At 38.4% G+C, this 20,126-nt stretch overlaps 7 protein-coding genes and 2 long non-coding RNA genes across 12 annotated transcripts; 7 read left to right on the forward strand and 2 right to left on the reverse strand.

Moving 5' to 3' along the window:
* The first annotated feature begins 6 nt into the window (after nt 1-6).
* Nucleotides 7-584, forward strand: LOC145700731 (uncharacterized). The gene is made up of 2 exons (XR_014134222.1): nt 7-126; nt 172-584. It is a non-coding gene; the product is annotated as an uncharacterized LOC145700731 (long non-coding RNA).
* A 425-nt stretch (nt 585-1,009) lies between these two features.
* Nucleotides 1,010-4,259, forward strand: LOC145696655 (glucose-6-phosphate isomerase-like). Its single transcript, XM_081773727.1, has 7 exons — nt 1,010-1,322; nt 1,366-1,550; nt 2,503-2,641; nt 2,804-3,045; nt 3,122-3,426; nt 3,473-3,683; nt 3,726-4,259. Exons 1-7 carry the CDS (start codon nt 1,010-1,012, stop codon nt 3,978-3,980), a joined length of 1,650 nt encoding a protein of 549 aa, XP_081629853.1. The 3' UTR covers nt 3,981-4,259.
* Nucleotides 4,260-4,980: 721 nt separating this feature from the next.
* LOC145699143 (uncharacterized) lies at nt 4,981-8,571 on the forward strand. Of its 4 annotated transcripts, XM_081776396.1 has the most exons (11): nt 5,182-5,313; nt 6,193-6,369; nt 6,414-6,525; nt 6,566-6,746; nt 6,864-7,035; nt 7,083-7,162; nt 7,319-7,461; nt 7,562-7,666; nt 7,777-8,006; nt 8,159-8,330; nt 8,481-8,570. In XM_081776396.1, exons 1-11 carry the CDS (start codon nt 5,206-5,208, stop codon nt 8,495-8,497), a joined length of 1,497 nt encoding a protein of 498 aa, XP_081632522.1. In that variant the 5' UTR covers nt 5,182-5,205; the 3' UTR covers nt 8,498-8,570. The 4 variants fall into 4 exon arrangements, with proteins under 4 accessions (XP_081632520.1, XP_081632521.1, XP_081632522.1 ...); XM_081776394.1 differs by lacking the exon at nt 5,182-5,313 and adding an exon at nt 4,981-5,130 and having other exon boundaries at nt 8,159-8,571; XM_081776395.1 differs by having other exon boundaries at nt 5,181-5,313; nt 7,319-7,394; nt 7,591-7,666; nt 8,159-8,571.
* A 659-nt stretch (nt 8,572-9,230) lies between these two features.
* On the reverse strand, nt 9,231-9,843 carry LOC145699705 (uncharacterized). Its single transcript, XR_014134068.1, has 3 exons — nt 9,820-9,843; nt 9,419-9,773; nt 9,231-9,375 (listed from the first exon to the last, which is right to left on the reverse strand). It is a non-coding gene; the product is annotated as an uncharacterized LOC145699705 (long non-coding RNA).
* Nucleotides 9,844-10,302: 459 nt separating this feature from the next.
* On the forward strand, nt 10,303-10,959 carry LOC145697756 (uncharacterized). Its single transcript, XM_081774970.1, has 4 exons — nt 10,303-10,424; nt 10,461-10,672; nt 10,744-10,836; nt 10,915-10,959. The coding sequence occupies exons 2-4, from the start codon at nt 10,472-10,474 to the stop codon at nt 10,957-10,959; spliced, it is 339 nt and encodes a 112-aa protein (XP_081631096.1). The 5' UTR covers nt 10,303-10,424; nt 10,461-10,471.
* Nucleotides 10,960-12,018: 1,059 nt separating this feature from the next.
* LOC145700099 (uncharacterized) lies at nt 12,019-12,614 on the forward strand. The gene is made up of 4 exons (XM_081777354.1): nt 12,019-12,227; nt 12,273-12,349; nt 12,389-12,469; nt 12,519-12,614. Exons 1-4 carry the CDS (start codon nt 12,019-12,021, stop codon nt 12,599-12,601), a joined length of 450 nt encoding a protein of 149 aa, XP_081633480.1. The 3' UTR covers nt 12,602-12,614.
* Nucleotides 12,615-12,796: 182 nt separating this feature from the next.
* Nucleotides 12,797-13,487, forward strand: LOC145699793 (uncharacterized). The gene is made up of 4 exons (XM_081777055.1): nt 12,797-13,013; nt 13,053-13,129; nt 13,171-13,251; nt 13,299-13,487. Exons 1-4 carry the CDS (start codon nt 12,805-12,807, stop codon nt 13,379-13,381), a joined length of 450 nt encoding a protein of 149 aa, XP_081633181.1. The 5' UTR covers nt 12,797-12,804; the 3' UTR covers nt 13,382-13,487.
* A 2,263-nt stretch (nt 13,488-15,750) lies between these two features.
* Nucleotides 15,751-16,865, forward strand: LOC145697758 (uncharacterized). Its single transcript, XM_081774971.1, has 5 exons — nt 15,751-15,916; nt 16,081-16,237; nt 16,277-16,357; nt 16,396-16,541; nt 16,860-16,865. Exons 2-5 carry the CDS (start codon nt 16,084-16,086, stop codon nt 16,863-16,865), a joined length of 387 nt encoding a protein of 128 aa, XP_081631097.1. The 5' UTR covers nt 15,751-15,916; nt 16,081-16,083.
* Nucleotides 16,866-16,918: 53 nt separating this feature from the next.
* LOC145699258 (ectin-like) lies at nt 16,919-18,555 on the reverse strand. Its single transcript, XM_081776519.1, has 4 exons — nt 18,414-18,555; nt 17,285-17,424; nt 17,109-17,242; nt 16,919-17,059 (listed from the first exon to the last, which is right to left on the reverse strand). Exons 1-4 carry the CDS (start codon nt 18,451-18,453, stop codon nt 16,957-16,959), a joined length of 417 nt encoding a protein of 138 aa, XP_081632645.1. The 5' UTR covers nt 18,454-18,555; the 3' UTR covers nt 16,919-16,956.
* Nucleotides 18,556-20,126: the final 1,571 nt, after the last annotated feature.

The raw sequence follows: 20,126 nt of genomic DNA on the forward strand, positions 1-20,126 counted from the left end.
CTTTTACGTGTACCTTCCCAAGAATGGAAAAACAGCCGAATAAAAATAACAACGCAGTCAAAAAATCAAGAGCAAAGAAAAAGAAGCTTTTAGACGACATGAAAATAAGAAAGGAGCATCTCGAAGGTACTATCATCCTTTCTTCTGGCAGACGATAATCATCGGGTTTAGAGGATTTGGTAAATCTTCAGCACGAGAATCAAGTCTGCGACAATGATATTTCGATGCTTGAACAGCTCAACCAGAAAGATCCTTCTGAACTGACGCAGGAAGAAATTAACTACCTGAATGAGCAACTCTCCCAGCTCAATTAAAAAATCTTCATCCTTCTTCTTCATTTTCAATTTGTGCTGTAAATATACTGCCGTGGAAATAAACCGAAAAATTCTCAATTATTGTGTTTGAAACTGAGTTTGACGCAAAAGAGCAATTAATGATCAATCAAGAAGAGTTATTAATACAATTCAATAAATATCTGAACAGAAATGCGCAAAAACTTTAGTAAAAGAATTTTCTTCTCTTGAAGTTCAGAAATTTTCTTATATAAGCTAATAAAATTGACGCATATTTTATGCTGAATATTTCCTTTTGTTATATGACCATTTTTTATTAAATTTACGCTCGATCATATCAATTTGATATCATGATCAATAACTTATTGACAATAAGACCGAAATTATTTGAAAAATCAAAAAGTTATTTTGTTGCATAAGCGTACTGTAACTTCTCAACTGTCTTTGCATGTTGTTTGCATGACAATCAGGCATCCTTCTCGTGTGCGAAGTTGATCAGATGTCTGGTTTAAAAATCTTGATTGAAAATAGAGAAATGTTGGAGTCCCAGTGCCAAAGCAATTATCAAAAGATGGATATCTTGTTTGGGGTATTATAAATACTGTATTTATTGTACCGTTAAATCCCGCTCTTTTTTCTTATGCAAGCATTCTATTTCTACCTTCATTAATCTGTTATATGATTGATCGAAAATCAGTCATTTTAAATTGTTCAGAATGTCCATAACAAAAACGGCAGAGTGGGCAAAACTGGCCGAGTTAGCCAAAACCGTCGGTCAGTCCTCTATTCGCGAGGCCTTCCAAGCTGACCCCAGTCGATTTGACAAGTTCAACATGAAACTGAACGAAGAAGGCAACGATTTTCTCTTCGACTTTTCAAAGAATAGAATTGACGAAAATGTCATGGCGGAGCTGAGGAACTTGGCGAAAGTAGCGAATGTTGATGCCATGAAGAAAAAGATGTTTGGCGGAGAAAAGATCAATTTCACGGAAGATAGAGCGGTTTTTCATGTTGCTCTCAGACATCAAGGTAGATTGAAGCTCTAGAAAATGTCGGTAAGACGATGTTTTAGGCGATGAAATGTCGACCGGAGGCAAAAATGTCATGCCCGACATTCGCGCCGTCCAAGCTCACATGAAAGAGTTCTGCTCCGAGATCATCAGTGGCTCTTGGACGGGCTTTACCGGCAAAAAAATTGAAAACATCGTCAATATTGGCATTGGGGGTTCCGATCTTGGTCCTTTGATGGTCACAGAGGCTCTGAACAGGGCTGCACAATTGGATTGGAATCAATTGGTTTCCAATTCAATTGGATTGGATTGGTAAATTGGTTGGAAAATAGGCGGGAAAATCAGGTTCTGTCCAATTGGAAAGCCCTTCCAATTGGAAAATGGGGGTCCAATTGGCAACTGGTCGCCAATTGGTAAATTGAAAAAATGATTGGATCGAAGCACCTCTTTCCATGCGGAAATGCCGGATTATGCTTGAATCAGTGCCTCAAACGACCAGTTGGGCAATAATTTTCGATCTTTAAGGGGGGGGGGGGTCGACGAGAATTTTTCAGGGGTGATCGTAATTTCGCTTATACTCATAACCGCGATATGAAACTTATATTTTTAGAATTGTCAGATCCTCCCGAATCTGTTGAGCCTAAAAACATTTCATAAAAATGAGATTTAGGGGCTGAAATTGAGAAAATTGTAAAACAAATGGCCATTTTTGACGCATTTTCGCGAAAATGCCCCTGCTTTGAGGGGATTTTTGACCGATTTTTTCTGGCCAAAATTTTTTCTAGTTTTCGCCGCCTGATTTTTTCAACCCTTTTCTATCCACCAGTAGACTCTAATTTTCCCTATCTAATCCAGTTTTCCCGCATTTTTGGTCACGGAAATCCCGATTCTCGTCGACCCCCTTAAGTCAAAAGAATTGGAGTGATGGTGGGATTTTCGATAAATAAGGTCTAGAAAAATAAGTTTCGAGGGACTTTTGATTCAGTTAGAGGAGCAAGAGGGCAAAAATAGTTGTAAAGAATCCAAAAATTAGCGAAATTTAGGAATTTTCTTCGGCGAGGGCTTGCCAAACTGCCCGAAAGCGCCGAATTGCCCGAAAGTGCCCATATTGCCCAAATGTCCGAAATGCCCGCTCTTGCCCGGCCAAATTTTGGGAGTTGGTTGGAAAAATCCAATTTTTTTGCCAATTGTGCAGCCCTGCTCTGAAACCGTTCAAAAATCACCTCGGAATTCATTTTATTTCAAATGTTGACGGGACACATGTCTCTGAAGTTCTGAAGAAGTTGGATCAAGAAACGACTCTTTGTATAATTGCTTCAAAGACATTTACTACGCAAGGTGAACATTTTAGAACATCCGCTAAAAAGGTGGTCTTTGAAGCTTCAAATGATCTTGCCGATCAAATGTATAGGCTAGATAGGTAGAATTATTTGATTCCCTTTGAAATTAGCGCGAGCTTTCAAAGAGTATTTCAGTCCACAAACGAACTTAGTTTTTCAGAGACAATCACAAACGCGAATTCCGCCAAGCGCTGGTTCCTGTCGAAAGCTCCTGAATCCGCCATTGCCAAGCACTTTGTTGCGCTTTCAACGAATAAAGAAAAAGTTGCAGCTTTCGGGATCGACACAAAGAATATGTTTGAGTTCTGGGACTGGGTCGGTGGAAGATACTCGCTTTGGAGCGCGATTGGTTTGTCGATTGCTCTGTCTGTTGGATTCGATAATTATATGCAGCTTCTGAAGGTAGTATTTCCCCTGTATATTCATCAGGATTGAGGGTCTTTCCCATTGAAGAATCTGTCGATAAGGGTGAATTAAGGGCGCCGCTTCCATGGACCAACATTTCCTCAATGCTCCAGCGGAGTCAAACATTCCCCTGACCATGGCTCTCCTTGGCGTCTGGTATTCCAATTTCTTGGGCGCCGAGTCCCATGCCATGCTCCCCTACGACCAATACCTGCATCGATTCGCCGCGTATTTCCAACAAGGGGACATGGAATCGAATGGAAAATACGTCCGAAGAAACGGCGATGAAGCTGACTACCAAACCGGGCCGATTATTTGGGGAGAACCGGGTACAAACGGACAGCACGCTTTCTATCAGCTCATTCATCAAGGAACCAGGTTTCTTCCTATGATGATGATCTTGAGTTTCAACCATTATCTTCAGATTAATCCCCGCAGATTTTATCGCAACTTGTAAGAGCCACAACAACCCGACTGGAGATGGTCTTCACCACCGGCTTCTTCTGGCAAATTTCTTGGCACAGACGGAAGCTTTGATGCTCGGCAAATCAAGCTCAGAAGCCAAGGCTGAACTTGAAAAGGCAAACATGCCGGCGGAACAGATCCAGAAGATTTTGCCGCATAAAATCTTCAAGGTATTAGTACTATTATTTCTCAATGATTACCCTTTTATCTAGGGTAATCGACCAACAAACTCGATTCTTCTCTCTGAACTCAATCCCTTCACGCTGGGCCAGTTGATCGCCGCATACGAGCACAAAATCTTCGTCCAAGGCATCATCTGGGACATCAATTCCTACGACCAGTGGGGAGTCGAGCTTGGCAAGCAACTTGCGAAGCAAATCGAGCCCGAAATTCAAAAAGGAAGCACAACTACTGCCCACGACTCTTCGACCAATGCCTTGATCAATTTCATTAATGCTAGAATGTAAAAACTTTTGCCAAAGAAACATTATTTATTCACCAAAAAAGACCTTATTTTATATATTCAACAAAGTTCAGAATATCAGTTGCGAATATATTCATCAATATTTATACTATTTATTCTTCTAGTATTCTATCAAAGCAATCCAAATTTGGTGCCTTTTTGTCAAATTTTTGATTCTTGAAAATTTCTAATTGTGTGTTTTTTTCTCTGTTCGAACATGTATCTGTCTCTCTCTCTTTCTCTTATGTGAGTTCCATATAATAAAGTATGTATTGCGAATGAACATGTTCCATTTGATTCTTCATACTCCATGATTCAGTATGAAAACTCAATTTTTGAAGCAAATGAACCGAATTTAAGTCTTGCTTTTCCTCAGGGAGCAACTCGCATCGATTTCGAGTCACAAGAAGAGAACTAGACTCGAGGGCATCTTATAGCATGACCAAGTGAAGAGGCATACAGTCATACCGTTTTTATTTCTTACGGCAAAGATATTGAGATAGCATGGGAAAGGTAAAGGTCAAAGATTCAGGTTTTCATGGAAAGAAGCTCAGTTGACTCAGAGAGCTTCCCCAGAGCTCTTGAATCAGGATCTACGGGATTCTTAGTAGGGGAAAGGAAAGAAATGACGAAGCTGGGGAAGATTAAGTAAGAATCACTGAAAACGGTAAATTTTTCTCCGCAGCAGAAAATATAACACTTTATGGCATCATCCTTCAGACTACCCAGATTTTTTTTTGCGAAACTTGACGGAAAAATTGTCTTTTTATATTAGAAATTTTTGATATTTTTGAGTATGAAGCCGTATTCAATTTGTTTTGAAGCAGTAGCGAGGCGAAATCCAAGTAATCAAATACCAATATAGGTATCTCTTCCCAATTAATATTGAAAAGGGCAGTCTGCTGCTTGTCCACGTGACCTTGAACCTGGCTTGGACGTCTTGAATAAGGCGACAAGCTTCGTGCGTCAGCTGCTTTTGGTCAAAATACGCGTTTTTGTATGAATTTTCATCCGATTGATCATTTTTGTTTCTTTTCTTAAAAAATTATTTTGTAAAAAACATGGGAAAGTCAAAAAAGAAAGCTGCAAAGAGAAATTCCCCGATTGACCAATTCGAAGTCATCGATAATTCTCAATTAGAGCAATTCCAATCGGTAAGGGTTTGGTTTTTTCTAGTACTTCTTTTGTTGTTTACACTTATTTTCAAAAAACCGATAATAAACGAAAAAATGGACTTTTGCTTTTGCTGCAATTCGCAAAGCTCGCAAGAGAGAAAGATTGAGAAATTTTTGGCGCAAAATGAGGCTTTTATTCATCCACGATCGGTTTTTCTTGAAGTAAAGATATCCTTTTAAGCTATCGCTTAAGGAGGGGGTCGACGAGAATCGGGATTTCCGTGACCAAAAATGCGGGAAAAGATAAGCAAAATCTGGATTTACGGGTGAATAGCAAAGGGTTGAAAAAATTAACCGGCGAGAAGTAGAAAAAATTTTGGCCAGAAAAAATCGGTCAAAAATGCCGTCAAAGTAGGGGCATTTTCATAAAAATGCACCAAAAATAGTCATTTTTTTTACATTTTTCTTAATATCACCCCCTAAATCTTATTTTTATTGAATGATTTTAGGCTCAACAGATTCGTGAGGATCTGTAGATTCCAAAAATATAAGATTCATACACAGACCATGTGTATACGCGAAATTACGATCACCCCTGAAAAAATTCTCGTCGACCCCCCCCCTTAATTAACTAGAATAATAAAAACAAAAACAAAGTGCAATTTTCTTTTTAGAATGTGTCTAGATTCAGAAAAATTTTAATCTCTGTCTTCAATTTTGTTTCGAATATAATATAGATATAATTATATTGTTGAAGACAGAGATAAAAATTATTCTGAATCAAGACACATTCTAAAATAAAGATGTCCTTTTTTGAATATTTGTTTTGTATTTATTGTTCTAGTTTATTTTCGATGATATGGAGAAATCAAAGAAATTGATATCCTTTTATCATGCTCGTAATTACTCTGCGTAATATATTAATAATAATATTATAAAGAAATAATAAATTATTTCAATTTATCGGCAAACTAATCGATTAAAACGAGATATTTTTGATATCTTTTGAACTTCGAGCAGAATCGAAATCATTAATTTCAAGCATGAGTTGATTCCAATATTCGTTATCAAATATTTACAAGTCCGTAAACATCCTTTTAGAAATGCCGGTTTCGCAAGAGTTGCATCCAGGGCGATTTCGACGCTGCAAGGAAAATGATCGAAGAGAATCCGTCGATCGAGCGAATTGTCGACAAATCCGGCTGGAATGGATTACACCACGCAGCCGCGGAAGGCCATTTTCCGATAGTTGAACTGTGTATTCGGTCAAATTTCAAGGTAGGGCGAGACTTTCTGTTGGGAAAATAATCCTCTACTTCAAGATCAACGCAAGGACGAAGGAAGATGAAACAGCCTTGTTGTTGGCGTCGAGGAACGGGCATCAACATGTCGTTGATTATTTGATCAAAGAGAATGCCGATGTCTTTGCCATTTGTAAGTTAGCAGGGTCCTTTCTTTGTTACCTCTTTTTCAGCAAAAAGCGGACAAAACGCGCTCTCCGAAGCAGCAAGAAAGAACCGACCCCTGATCACATCTTTGCTTCAAGATGCGCTTCAAACACCACTGGCTTCCAGCACACCACGCGAGGAGAAAAAGAAGAACTCGGAAGACTTTTCTCTTGTTGGGACAACTAATTCAGACGTCGATTATATAAGGTTATATAAGGCGAACAAGACATCTTCTATTCTATCTGTTAGAATAGAATAGATATGTCTTCTTTTAGAAGATATATGACGCAAACTTAGAAGATAAGTATTCAATTGTTTTTCTAGGAAACAACTTGCTGAAGCGAAGCAAAAACTGACGGACAAAAACAACGAAGTGACAACCTTAAAATCCGAAATCATCGAGCTGCACAAAGAACTTGACCTGCGAACTGAACAAATTGAACATATGAAGGGTCATTTTTCCCGTGAAGCAGCTGAGAAGGAAATAATGATTACGGTATGATTTGGCTCTCATACTCTCTTTGAATTGGAATTTTTGTTTAGGAAATAAAGTCAGATATTGATTTGGTTTCCTCTGACGTTGAACGAACTAATGCCTTGCTTGAGACAGAGACAAACTTCAGGTATTTTTTGGTTGAAAATTATCATAACGAAAAATCTGGAAACTTCGTCCAAGCTGTGGTTTGTTATATTTTCCTCCACCAACATCTGTTAATATCCGGTCTGGAAAGGACGAAAAATGCCAGAAGAAGTCATGCCCATTCGTTTCCATATTTTAGAGAGTCGCTGGAGGAGGAGAATCGCAAGCTGATGGACATCCTGCTCCGACGAGAAGAGACAATAAAAAGACTCGAGGTCCGGGCTCGCAATGCTCTAGAAATCTCTATCAGAGCCGACGACTACATCAAAAGTCACTCCTCAAGTTCGGGCTGAAATTTCTCTCTTCTTCACTTTTCTTCTTATAGCACTTCTTTTCTTAGTAGTCTATCTTTTCCTTCTCTTTCTTTTCATCCCTTTTTCTTGATACGAACAGTTAGAATCCAGCAATAAGTCGCTCGCTGCCGAAAAAGAAGAACTCCACAAGCAAGTTTCAGACTTGCTAGCTTCCAAAAAGAATAGTTATCCCGGTAAGTTCATTTTTAATTACGATCAAACCAACGCAATATTAAAATCATGATATTATCATAGTTTCTTCAATTGTTTACGAAAAACAGAAAACTAATAAATTTTATCTAAGAGCTTAAAAAAGAGAACAAAATGTTACGGGATGAACTTACCGATTCCCAAACGCGCAATCAACTTCTCGAAGATAAGGCCAAAGAATGGAAGGCGAAGCTTTTATCAGATGAGCCTGTGAAACGAGCAAAAATAATAACCCCGGCTGCGTCAGGAGATAATGAGATGATGATGGCTGCGGAAGCGTCACGGAAGATGGCCGAGCTGAAAAAGGAAAATGAATTTTTGAAGGTAATCAAAATCAAAATTACAATAAACAAAAGCTGTTGATCATATAAATTTCCATTTTAGCTCGCGGCTTTTGTATCTTATGTTATTACTATTCACATCACGAGAGCAATATTTTTTTCAAAAAATTGAAAATCCTGACACAATATTTTCAGAATACATTAACGACGGCCACCGAGAAATCGAAATCACTAGAATTCGAGCTCTCAAAGCTCAAAACCGAATCTTCCCTCGCCCAAAAATCCTCCGAATCCGACCTTCAACGAATCTCCTCCGAGTTCACGATGCTAGAAGACCAGCTTCAAAAACTACTGACCGTGAAAAATGGTGAAGAAAAGCACTATACAAAGAGTCATTTATCAGAACCCTCATTTATCGATAGCGAAAGCGAAAAAGTTTTAGCACTAGAAGAGCATGTGAAACTTCTCGATCTTGAGAACGCTTTTCTAGCGCGGAGAATTAACAAGTTAACTTCAGAAAAAAAGCCAAAGTAAAACGAGTCTCTGCGAAAGATTTTTATGTACACAGTTAAAATCTGCCTGTAATATTTTATTAATAAAAGCATCAAGAAAAACTTTCAAAAACTTTTCAAAGCTCACAGTTATTTGTATTGACATTAGCTGCCCAGTCGCAGATGTTCCCATTCCAAAGAGTTCCAGCAGCGCAAGTGTTGATCTTCGTCTGCCCGAGTTGGTAGCATTGGTACCATTTCTTGCACTTGCAGTGGCGGTAGTTGCCATCAGCTTTTCCTTGACAGAAATTGGGGTCGTCGGCGCATGGTGCTTCTGTTGTTGTTGGCTCCATTGTTGTCCCGTCGGTTGTTTCCGTCGTTGTGGAGGTTGTTGTGGATGTCGTCGAGGAGGAGGTCATGGTCGTTGTTGTTGCACCAAAGTCTTCATCAAAAATGCAGGAAAGATCCGTATGGATTCCTGGAAGATAGCGCACTTGTATATTCGGTAGATCGCTGTAAGCAGCACCAGCTACTGTAACAACGAATTTTTTCCTATCTCCAGCGGCAACAAAGTCATAGGAGTTAAAAAGGACTACTCGGTTGTTGAGGCTTGTGGTGATTTCTGTTTCCCAGGTCTGGAAAGAAATTGATGCTGTTGGCTCTTCGTTGAACCAGAGAACGGCGGTCTTTTCTTAGGCTCTAGAATTCGACCAGGAAAATTGATTTGGCTCCTAGACTCAGACTAGTAAACTAGAAAAAGGAAAAGTCGTAAATTCTCATTCATGAGCCCATCTCCATTCGTTCAAGTCCATTTCCGGTTCGATTCGGATTCTCAGGATAAATCCCTCGTCCCATTGGTAGATAGTCCGCATGGCAAACCAAGGATCGTTCTTGTACATTCTTGGGCACTCAGGAGCGCAGCTGAAATCTCTGTTACGCTGAATATTCTTTTAGAGAATATTACTAAAATGGATTGGCTGGTTTCCATTTGCCGCTTTGCTTGCATTGAATTTCAACGGTATTTTTCTTGTTCTTGTATTCTTCGATCAGTCCGTCAGAATTGACGTTTTTGAAGATCATATCGTAGCCATCATCACATGACAGCCAGCACTTGGAATACAGTTGTCCCTCGTGACCGCCAGCAGTGCACCCATCGTTTCCAGCATCGATCGCTTCTTGCGTCAGTTTAATCACAGCTCTGTAAAATTGGCTTCTTACAGATTTCTCAGCTGCTTAACCCCTCGATCTGAACCCGTTCCTTTCCCATGTATCTTCCCAAGTTGGGCATGTTATTTGAGCACTTGCCATCCCAAAGGTACCTAGAAATTCAAGATCTAGGAAAAATTTCTCTCTTTTGCAAAAAACCTATCGAAAAGAGCTTCATTTTTCTCGATCCAAATTTTTTTTTATTAAATCAGACTGATGTCAAAATCTTTCATTAGAATAGAACCCGTCCGGGCGTAATCTCCGATATTTATGTTACGATAAGTTCGAATTGAAACCGTTTCGGAGTATCCCGGCTAAACTTTCCCATATAATAGCAAGAATATAACGTATTTCTTGCTGGTTCCTTATTGCAAGCTATATTTTTAGAGCTAGTTCTCTTTAGAAAGTGCCTGTTTCCGTCTATTTATATCATTATTTGAATCAAAATAGCTCTTTTTCACGTCAGTTTATTCGTTTTTGGAAACGAAAATGTCAAAATCGACAATGAGAAAAGCTTTTATACTATTTATTGGGAGAGAAATATTTGCAACAAGTGTTCGATGCCAGGAATATCCAGAAAAGGGTCTAAATATAATTAATTTTCTCCACGATTTTCAACAAAAAAGAGCCCTTGAAAGAACTTAAATGTCCAGGAGAGCCTTTTCTCCGGCTCAAGAACTTGATTACTCTTGAAGAATGCTTTGAAGAATGCAAAAAGATTCCGGCATGCAAGTTTTTCGGAAGCGTTTCCGATCTCACCGAAGGTAAATAAAACAAACTTCTCCTCACTAACGACTAAGGATTCATTTCTATGTTTATGAATTGCATCGGCACGGACAACTGCGAATATGACTTTGGTGATTGCGATTTGTTTTCTGAGCAAGCGTGTTCTGAATTTGTCGAAAGCCGACCCGTTGTTCTCGTCGAAAAAGAAGGCTGCGAGGAAGTTTCGTTGGAAGAATTGAGCTGCTACGGTCTTCCGCCTTTTGATGAATCGTTGGATGAGACTGAGGTAAAATTGAAATTTCCTTCGTGTATCAAGTCTTTCTGCTTGTTCTGAAATTATGCTACATGTATATTCAGTATCAAGGCTACGGATCGACGGGTTGTTGGATCAAAGCTTCAGAAGACGCACCATGTCAAATTAAGAACGATGCTTGCTTCACTATCGGCACCGTTTTATCCATTCATTTACACTTCAAGAATTTTCATTCAAATTCATTTCTTTATCGGTTTAATTAAAAGTTTATCAAGGTGAAATTTGTGGATAAACCTGAAAGATTGCGATACCAAGTCTAATTTTCTTCAAGCTTCGTTGAGGGCTGATGTGCTGATGGCTGATAATCATAATACTGAAGGAACTGTTTCTCAAGATATTCGAGCGATAAAATGGCGATGTTTGCCTTGGAAGTAAATTTTAAGCCGGCAACTTTAATCGAATTTTCTTGAGATATGGATTCAAGAAAACCAACTTCAAATAATCAACCAGTTCCACTCCAACCTTGAAGACGTCGATAATTGCTCTGACGACATGTACTCTGCCACTTTTGATGAGTCAACAAACGAATTCCATTTTGAAGTCGATCGAGCTTGCTTTGAAACTGCCCTTGGTAATGCCTTTATGAATGATCAAATGCGATTTATATGTAGATAATTACGGAACGCTGAGCTTTGGAAGAAATTTTCGATTCGAGGTTTATTCTGATGAAACTACTCAAGCAGGAAATCGGGTCGTAAAGATCGAATTATAAGATGATATTCCGGAAAAACATTGTTTTTCCCGTAATAATTGTCTTCGACCGAGATGTCAGATCAAACAATTTTCTTCCTGAGCGAAAACAAGATCGATATTCGATTCACGTGTTCTATCGCCACAAGGTTTTTATGACTATTTTTCACTTACAACTTCAACTGTCTGAACTCCAAGACAAAATATGTCTTTCTTTTGATGATTCAACGAGGAATATCAACTTTATTTCAGGATGGAGGCAGACTCACAAGACGTCGAAAAGAATTTCAGCTAAAAGTGCATCTGTGGAAATGTTTTTACAAAAATAAACAGTTGAGAACAGGAAATTCTCTAAGAGAAGACTTCTTTTAAAATTGTTAATGAGTTTTTTGAGCAAAGTATCATAAAAATATAAAATCGATCTTTAGTCTTCAATCAAGACTTTTGATTAAAATTCATAATTCTCAAGAAAAAGTTGCGTTCCCAGGTGATTGTAGGAAAATTTTCCTACGAGCAGTCAGTCGGTTCTCCTTCGCTTTTATCGCTTTGCAAATTTGCATCAAACTCATTTTTAATCGACCACTTCGAAAATTCAAGATTTTCCCGGCACAACTGTCTAAAACTCAAAGATGGGCAAATCTGAAGAAGCTGAGGAAAAAGCACCTCCATCCTACCAAGAGAATGTCGAAGTTACAACTATCCAACCAACGTCAACAAATGAAATCCAACCGGTAATCGTTCAAACTGCGCCTCAAGTGATCATGACGCAGCCGAAAACTTGGAAGAGACCATGGCAATCGATCAGTTGGTGTGATTCTGAATGCTGTCTCGCATGCTGGTCTGATTATTAGCGATTTTATTGTTTGCGATTTTTTTTCTTTAGGGCTTTGCCGTGCTATTTTGGGCGGGTCTACGCGAAATTCGAAGGCGAAGAAACCTTTTGCGGAAAATGTTGCCTGAGTAAGTTTGCAAGAGTTAACCTATTAAACTGATTTCAAGGATGTTACTGTCCCTGGTTTTGCTGGATTGGGACTGAAATGGCTCTTCAGAATCGAATCGCGGCTCGGCAAGGAGTTCAAGGTAAAACAATCTCTTCTCGTCGAAATTTCTAAAATTTTCGGATTTTTAGCTCCAAATGCGGGTTGCCTCGCTATGTACTTTTGCGAACCATGTGTGCTGGCGTCCATGTACTACGAACTCCTTGATAACTGAATTTTTCTTTCAATACATGATAACACAAGCTCACAAGTTTCTGTTACTAATTGTAGGAAAAGAATTTTCCTATAACAAGAAAGTCGGCTACCTTTCAAATTGTCTTTTACTACAGTGCAAATCTCAATCAAGCTCAATTTTTATGAGCCACTTGACGAATTCCAGAAAAATTCGGAAGAGAAACGTTCTTAGATCAGAGAAAAATGGGCAAATCTGAAGAAACGGAAGAGAAAGCTCCTCCAACGTACCAAGAAAATGTCGAAGTAACGACCATCCAACCAAGCTCGAGCAATGTCATCAATCCAGTTGTTGTTGAAACTGCGCCGCAAGTGATCATGACACAGCCGCGGACTTGGAAGCGACCATGGCAGTCGCTGAGCTGGTGTGATTCTGAATGCTGTCTCGCATATTGGTTTGATGTCTTTGTTTGTCACTTTATTAAGAATTCTAGGGCTCGACCGTGCTATCTTGGACGCGTTTACGCAAGATACGAGGGAGAAGAGTCCTGTTCTGGGCAAACTTGTCTGAGTAAGTCAAATTTAGCTAAAACCTCAAACTTATGAATTAAGGATGCTGCCTACCTTGGTGCTGCTATATTGGTTCCGAGATGGCCCTCCAGAATCGACTCGCAGCCCAGATGGGAATTCAAAGTAATGTTTTCTTGGTTCAAACAAATCTCTTAATGTTTTTCATTAAGCTCCTAATGGCGGCTGCTGTACCATGTACTGGTGCGAGGCTTGCGTTTTGGCCTCCATGTACTACGAGCTCACTGAAAATTAGAGTATTGATGATGATGTCAGTAGAAAAGCTTTATTTTTTTCAATTTTTGTTAAATTTTATTTTAAAAAATACATTTAAAAATCTATCAAACAAGCAATTAGTTTCTTGTCAGCATTATAAAAGAGAGAATCTGAGATTCTAATTAGGAATATGAAATCGATCCACATACAAGTCTATTTCTATTTGTGAAAGAATAGTTTAGACAAAAAGTAAGTTTTTTCCAGATCTTCAAGTCTCAAAATACGTTTTTGATCGAGAAACAACTTCATTTTGATGTGCTGCAAAAATGCCTATCTTGGTTATTTCGTGCTCTTCTTTGTCATTCTTTCGTAAGTTCCACCGACCAAATATGACAATTTAAACATCGCCAAAGACTTGTTGCGGTCTCGATAGTTTTGGAAAATTTTTTTCACCGCGTTGCCTCGCCTTGGGAAGAATTTCTTCGTTCAATCAATACTTTATCTGTCGCTCTTTCTCCCTTCACAGTTTCATATGCTTCTATAAGTGTTGCCTGCTGTTTTCTATATTTTTCAAAAGCCTGGAGTTGCATAAATGTCAGCTGGAATTGGGCTCATAATATAAGGCACAGTATCATTAGCGAAACTACTACTGTTTAAATAAATTCAATCGACGAAGTTTTCTCTTTTTAGAATTAAATGAATAAAAAGATTTCTCTTTTTAATAATTGTCGAATTGTCAGCCTAACTAAAGAGAATCAACATCAATCCAAAATATGCCACCTTCTGCAGTACAGAGAGTTCTCTCATTCGCACTCGAGAGAAATTTTACTCAAGACTTTTTATTGAAAATCTACTTGAAACGGTTGCAAAAAAAGTCTCTTGAATACAATGTGCTCCAAAAGTTGCTGTGATGGATATTTCGCGTTTGGTTGGACCTTTCTTTTGTAAGTTTCAATGATAAAATTTTTCGTTCTATTGCATTTTTGAAGGATCGTTGGAATCCTCATGATGGTCGAGAAAATTGTTGACGACGAATCGCCCTTCCAAAAATACATTGATTTTATTTACACATCTCCTATTTCTCCTTTTACAATTTCCTACACTTCTTTCGCAGTTGCCTGTTGTTTTGTTATTTTTCCGAAATATCGGAAATGCACTAAAAACGACGGGAGCTCGAATATTGAACAGAGTATCAATAGAGAAACAGATGTTTAATGTCATTTTAATCAGTTTTTGAGCGTAATTCGGACTTCGAAGAGACATCTCTTTTCGACTTGTCAGAGTTGATTTGTCAGCAGTATCCGAGAGATCCTGATTAAGAATTCAAAATCGACCGAAAATATGTTGCTAATTAGAGACTCTGTAGTACATCGAGTGTTTCATCTTCTTATAAACGGGAAGAGAAAATCAGCTGTATTTTTAGTCGAAATAAATTTTTATTCTGAAAAGAGACGAAATCATTTTTGAATGTGCTGCAGGCGCTGTTGCATCGGATATTTCGCTTTTGGTTGTACCGTCCTTCTGTGAGTCTCAAAGACAAACGAGTTTGCTTTACATATTTCAAGAGTTGTTGGCATTGTGGTTATTTGCGAAAATATTGTTGACGACCAATCGCCTTGGAAAAATTACGTTGATTTCATTAACAGTTCACCCTTTTCGCCTTTTACTCTTTCCTACACTTCTTTGACTGTTGCTTGCTGTTTCATTATTTTTCCGAAAATCAGGAATTTCCTTAAAATCGACCCGAATCAAGATTTTGGGCACAGTATAATAAACGAAACAGATGTTTGATTCTTATTAAAAACAAAGAGAAAATAAAATAAGGATCTCACGAAGTTTGCAAAACCTGAGTCAGGGTCTGAAAGAGGTTGTATGAAAAGCCGCGTAGCGGCTTTTTAAAAAAGAAGCCGCGAAGCGGCTTCACTAAAAGTTACATCTGAATCGATTGTTTACTCTAGCGAAGCCGCTTTGCGGCTTCTTTTTTAAAAAGCCGCTTTGCGGCTTTTCATTTAAGCTCTTTTAGACCCTGACTCAGGTTTTCGCGCTCAGCTTGCTTATCTCTCCTTGGAGACATTTCGTCTGAAAGTTCAAATACAGTACAGTTCTGAGCACAGGAAGAAATGAAAAAAGCAATAAACGAATTTGAGTACAACCTGACGATCGCAGAAGAGTTCCGTTAGATTTATGGTCCCAATACCTCCGACCACGTTCACCCCGGGCCAAAGGTCAGGAAACGCGCCATTTTCTGCAGCGCGCTAGAACTTATCGCTATTTCTGCTAGAAATATTTCAGAAGAAAGAAAAAAAGAGAGATGATGTTTTATTTACTGATAGGCTTCGTTCTCAAAATCTATCTCAAAAATTGAAACAAAAATTGAAGAAAAAAATTGCGAACGAAAAAACAAGGAGGAAATATTTTAATATTCATTATTTTTTGGCTTGTTCGACTTTTTCAAAAAGAGAATGAAGGAATCTCTGAAGAATCGACAGAAACAAACTTGAGTCTTCCGCCTGGATTCGTGGTTGAAAGCCGGAGAAACTCGATTTTGAGGAGGAAATCTATTGATTTATCCAAGGTTATCCTGTCTCCTGATCTCGACAACCTGCGTGGAAATCCTGAGTCAGGATTCGAAAAATCGTTCATGAAAAGCCGATCTTTCAGACCCTGACTCAGGTTTTCTACACAGGTTGGCGAGCCGAGTCTGTCTCCCAAAAATCATGTCTCATCAACTTTTTCTAGGTGATGGATCAACAACTGGCCCTTCGGATGCAAAAATTACACAAGAAATTTGCGAAACAAGCGACGGCGCAGCACGCTTTTGACCTCCCAAACATCATCCATCAGCTGACTAATGCCAAGGATAACTTTTCCGCCAACCGCAATTCTGTTCCTCCAGGTAGTTTGACCCACCCTCGCGAAGAGAAAGAAATTCTAGGGATGCGAAAATGGAGAAAAACAACGGGAACCCGAGGTTCAATAAATCTTCGTGCGCCAAATTTTGAAGAAAAACTCGATGGTAAGACCTTTATTAGAGGCTTTTAACAATGCTTCTAGACCTGATAAGGGCATCTTCTCAAAAGTCGCCGAACTCATTACTGTCAATTCTGTACAATGCAGAAGACGACGAGCAAGATGATGATTCATCGAGTATCAGAAAAGAAGCTGACAGGGAATGTCCGGGAGGAGTCGAAAATGAAAGGGTTTCTAGCCAGATTTCTGGGGACAACCTGTGTAGAAACCTGAGTCAGGGTATACAAGATTTTGTAGTTTCAGGCCCTGACTCAGGATTTCTTCACATGTTGATGAGCCCAGACTAGGGGGGTCTCTAAAAAGATCAATCCCGTAATAATTCTCATTTGACTTCTGCAAAGATAAAATTATCCCGTCTATCCCGCGAAGAATTAGCGCGCATGTTCTGATGTCAAAATCCCGCAGTGACAGAACTTCATAGCGAAGCACCTTAAGGTGCCAACGCGTCTTCCTTTCGACACAGTCATAATCAACTCATCCTTTTTAAGCTCTAGAAATTTCTTCAAATAAACTCCATTTTCTGAATTAGTTCTTGAGATTCTTTTGAGGTGTTCTTAATTTATTTAGCGGAGGAGGAGGATGAATTTACAGCTTTTCAAAGTCGGACTTTTTGAAGTGAACTGGAGTTGGGTCGGATTCGGCGCAGATTTCGAAGTCTTCTTTGAGGTCGGTTCGGATGCCGTTCAAACTGAAGTATCAGTAAGAGGCAAGAAGAGGGCTTCGAGTCGAAAACTTACGGTTCCTGAAGACAAGGTTGCGCCTCAAATGTACTCTCGCATTTGCCCTTTCTCGCCCGAGTTCGTAAAATCCTATCTTCGGCATTATTCAAGCAGCAACTCGACCACTCCGACCAGTCGAGACAACAAGCTCCCTTCAAATTGACAATCCGCAAGAGGAGACAAAAAGAAGGTACCTTGTCGCAAATTTTCAACTCCTCGAGTTTTTGAATGGCGCAAATCTTTTCGTTTCCAGTGCACTCACGAGTTCGCTTCGTTGTTCCTAGACCACAGGTGGAGGAACACTCGGCCCACGCACTCCAGTCTGTCAGGGTCGCTAGGAAAACATGGATAAAGTTCATAATTAATTGGCCACGATACGTTCCATTCTGTTTTGAAAAAGGTCGGAAGCCATGTTCAAAAATTTCTTACATGACTGATATTTTGATTAAAAAAAAGTTATTTTACGACGCAAAAACTAAAATTAAAATCAAATTCCTTTTCCTTAGGGTTAGGGTTAGGGTTAGGGTTAGCGTTGGTTAGGATTGTGTCAGCCAATCAAAATGGATGTTCGAAAATTTTTCTTTATTGAATATTCAGATTATGCTATGTTGATGAAATTTCTCGAGGATTTCTTATCAGAACTGTAATTACTTCAAATTATCCGAATTATTCAAGCTCAACATCAATTAAATTCAGTATCTTTACATCTATCAGCCGGCTTCACACTCTCTCAATTTTACCTCAATCGTATTTATCACAGTGATATAATCACAGATATTGAGGATCAAATCTTTTGATTCAACTTGAGTTTAATCGAGTTTTTCAAACAAAATTACCAGTATCATCGAGTTTACGATCAATTATAAAGCAATTAAATATTATATATTGACATTATCATGAAGTTCATTTCTTAGTTTCATCCTATTTTTATAATTGAACAAGGATTTTAAGGACCCCCGTCAGCTTTTTCCTTCGAAAAATTGAAATTTTTAAAAACACCATATTTTGAATGCTTCCTCAGGTTAAACTTGCTTCATAAACTTGATAAGAGGAATTTTTGACAAAGAAAAACCAATTTTTTTTGCCAAAATTAGTGCAAATTTGTCAATTTTCGGCGAAAAGTCCAATTTTAAAATGCGATTTTGAGGGTGTTAGAGTCGAAATAGACCCCAAAAAATGATGCCTCAAAATCGTTTTTTGACCCGTAGAATCGATGTTCGACTCAAAATTTTAAAATTCCGAAATTTTATTTTTTGAAAAAAGCTGACGTGGGGGTTAAAGAACTCAAAATTAATTGAATTCTTTAATTTCAAATAATCTTACCAGAAACTGCAGATAAGCAAATAATCGCTGCCTTTTTCATTTGATTCAATCAAATTTCTCTCTTGACAAAAAGAAGAAAAAATCAAAAAGCAGCTAAAAAAATTCCCCGAAAGTATTTTCCAGGTTTTTTTAATTTTTTTCCATTATCGCGAAATCTTATAAATCAAATAAGACACGCAAGAGCGCCCCCTGAGCAAGCGGCGGCGAAATTTCCGCGAAGTTGAGATTTTCGCTAATCACGTGAGAAAATAAGCGCTTCAATGGAGGACGCATCATGCAGATGTCATTCTTTTTATGCTTTGGGAGTTCTGAAAGATCATCTTTTATTTTTCACGCTTGATATATTCAATAACAGAAACGGTATTTTCAAAAAAGGGATTTTAGAACTGCATGTCTCAATATTATCAGGTGAAAAGTTTTCACTGAAAACGGCTAGACGAGTAGGAAGATTTGATTGATTTTATTGAAGAGGGTTTTATCTGTCAGATGATCTCTTTTCACGTCAATTAATATAGAATCCAGGGCTGGTAAATTAGCGCACTATTTTCTCTCGAAGAAAAAAAAATTAGTGCACTAATTTTTTTTTAGAGACATTTTCGCGTCTTTCGCGCCTTTAGTGCACTAAAATGACACTAATTTTTCCTCTTGGGGAAATTAGTGACTTTTCGAGAGCTGATCAGCACTAAAGACGCGAAAAAAGAGGCTCTTTTTCATCATCCAATGGGCTCTTCCCGGATGATAGTTTCATGGAAGACGATTTCTGTCAGGGAAGAATTTCTTCAAACTGAAACTGCTAGATATTTAAAAATCAATGCATCATAAATATGACACAATTTAATTTTTAAAAAATCGTTTTCAGCCCCCCCCCCCCACCAAATTAAGTCAGCTAAGGTTATCGATCATCCTCTTTCACCTGAGCGTATTAGTTCTTTGAAACAAGTACTTTTCAGTTTTGCGAAAAAAAATATATTTCCAGTGTCCTAATTTAGTAACAAAAATGTTGAAAGGAATAAAAGTCAACTTTTGTTGGAAATTCTTTTTGTCGAATATTTTAATGATGAGCTAAGATAAGCTTTGCTAGGAAGGTCTTCTCCTAATTTTTTCGCAGGGCCATCCGCAGCTGGATCTTCCTGCTTTTCTTCATTTTTGCCTTTCTTCTTCTTGTTATCGTCCGACAACTTCTCATCGCTGTCCTCAACAGTCTCTGAAGCTGGAGCAGCCTTGACTGATACGTTCTACTTTCCGGGAACGGTCGGACTCATTACCAAAATTTTTGGTAACCCATTACCAATTTTCGGTTGTCGATTATCAATTTATATTTATTTTTTCGCCAAGTTAATGAATAAAACACCCCACAAGTTTTCTATTTTACAGGCGCGGAGCGCACACTCGCTCGTTGACCTTTTCCCCTACTTTCGTGGTCTAAGAGCTCTTCTCAGTACCTTTATATAATTCTTTATTCACAGAATCATATATATTTGATAATTTAGAAGGGAGGTCTCCTCCCAAATTCACGCTTACTTGATAACTGCTAATGAAGAACTCCTCCCAAAGTTTTTTTTAGTTTTCTAGGATATAGCAATGCTATATTTTAAGAGTAAAATATATCAGGAGTAAATCTGCTTTCTGAATTATAAAGTAAGCATGAACTTGGGAGAAGATCTCCCTTCTGAATTGTGAAATAAATATGATTTTGTTAATTATGAATTATAT

Source organism: Oikopleura dioica, chromosome 2 (assembly GCF_907165135.1).
Source record: "Oikopleura dioica chromosome 2, OKI2018_I68_1.0, whole genome shotgun sequence".
Lineage (NCBI taxonomy): Eukaryota > Metazoa > Chordata > Appendicularia > Copelata > Oikopleuridae > Oikopleura > Oikopleura dioica.

Coding starts and splice junctions, on each gene's coding strand:
- LOC145696655 (XM_081773727.1), top strand. CDS start 1,010: ATGTCCATAACAAAAACGGCAGAGTGGGCAAAACTGGCCGAGTTAGCC. Junction 3,046..3,121: donor ATTATATGCAGCTTCTGAAG/GTAGTATTTCCC, acceptor GGGTGAATTAAG/GGCGCCGCTTCCATGGACCA. Junction 3,684..3,725: donor TGCCGCATAAAATCTTCAAG/GTATTAGTACTA, acceptor CCTTTTATCTAG/GGTAATCGACCAACAAACTC.
- LOC145700099 (XM_081777354.1), top strand. CDS start 12,019: ATGGGCAAATCTGAAGAAGCTGAGGAAAAAGCACCTCCATCCTACCAA. Junction 12,228..12,272: donor GAATGCTGTCTCGCATGCTG/GTCTGATTATTA, acceptor TTTTTTCTTTAG/GGCTTTGCCGTGCTATTTTG. Junction 12,350..12,388: donor TTGCGGAAAATGTTGCCTGA/GTAAGTTTGCAA, acceptor ACTGATTTCAAG/GATGTTACTGTCCCTGGTTT.
- LOC145699258 (XM_081776519.1), bottom strand. CDS start 18,453: ATGAAAAAGGCAGCGATTATTTGCTTATCTGCAGTTTCTG. Junction 17,243..17,284: donor AGTTGAAAATTTGCGACAAG/GTACCTTCTTTT, acceptor GTCAATTTGAAG/GGAGCTTGTTGTCTCGACTG. Junction 17,060..17,108: donor CAACCTTGTCTTCAGGAACC/GTAAGTTTTCGA, acceptor CTGATACTTCAG/TTTGAACGGCATCCGAACCG.
- LOC145699143 (XM_081776393.1), top strand. CDS start 5,206: ATGGACTTTTGCTTTTGCTGCAATTCGCAAAGCTCGCAAGAGAGAAAG. Junction 5,314..6,192: donor CACGATCGGTTTTTCTTGAA/GTAAAGATATCC, acceptor ACATCCTTTTAG/AAATGCCGGTTTCGCAAGAG. Junction 7,667..7,776: donor CAAAAAGAATAGTTATCCCG/GTAAGTTCATTT, acceptor ATTTTATCTAAG/AGCTTAAAAAAGAGAACAAA.
- LOC145699793 (XM_081777055.1), top strand. CDS start 12,805: ATGGGCAAATCTGAAGAAACGGAAGAGAAAGCTCCTCCAACGTACCAA. Junction 13,014..13,052: donor GAATGCTGTCTCGCATATTG/GTTTGATGTCTT, acceptor TAAGAATTCTAG/GGCTCGACCGTGCTATCTTG. Junction 13,252..13,298: donor AGCCCAGATGGGAATTCAAA/GTAATGTTTTCT, acceptor TTTTTCATTAAG/CTCCTAATGGCGGCTGCTGT.
- LOC145697758 (XM_081774971.1), top strand. CDS start 16,084: ATGGATCAACAACTGGCCCTTCGGATGCAAAAATTACACAAGAAATTT. Junction 16,238..16,276: donor CCGCAATTCTGTTCCTCCAG/GTAGTTTGACCC, acceptor AAGAAATTCTAG/GGATGCGAAAATGGAGAAAA. Junction 16,358..16,395: donor TTTTGAAGAAAAACTCGATG/GTAAGACCTTTA, acceptor CAATGCTTCTAG/ACCTGATAAGGGCATCTTCT.
- LOC145697756 (XM_081774970.1), top strand. CDS start 10,472: ATGTTTATGAATTGCATCGGCACGGACAACTGCGAATATGACTTTGGT. Junction 10,673..10,743: donor AATCGTTGGATGAGACTGAG/GTAAAATTGAAA, acceptor ATGTATATTCAG/TATCAAGGCTACGGATCGAC. Junction 10,837..10,914: donor CTTGCTTCACTATCGGCACC/GTTTTATCCATT, acceptor AAGTTTATCAAG/GTGAAATTTGTGGATAAACC.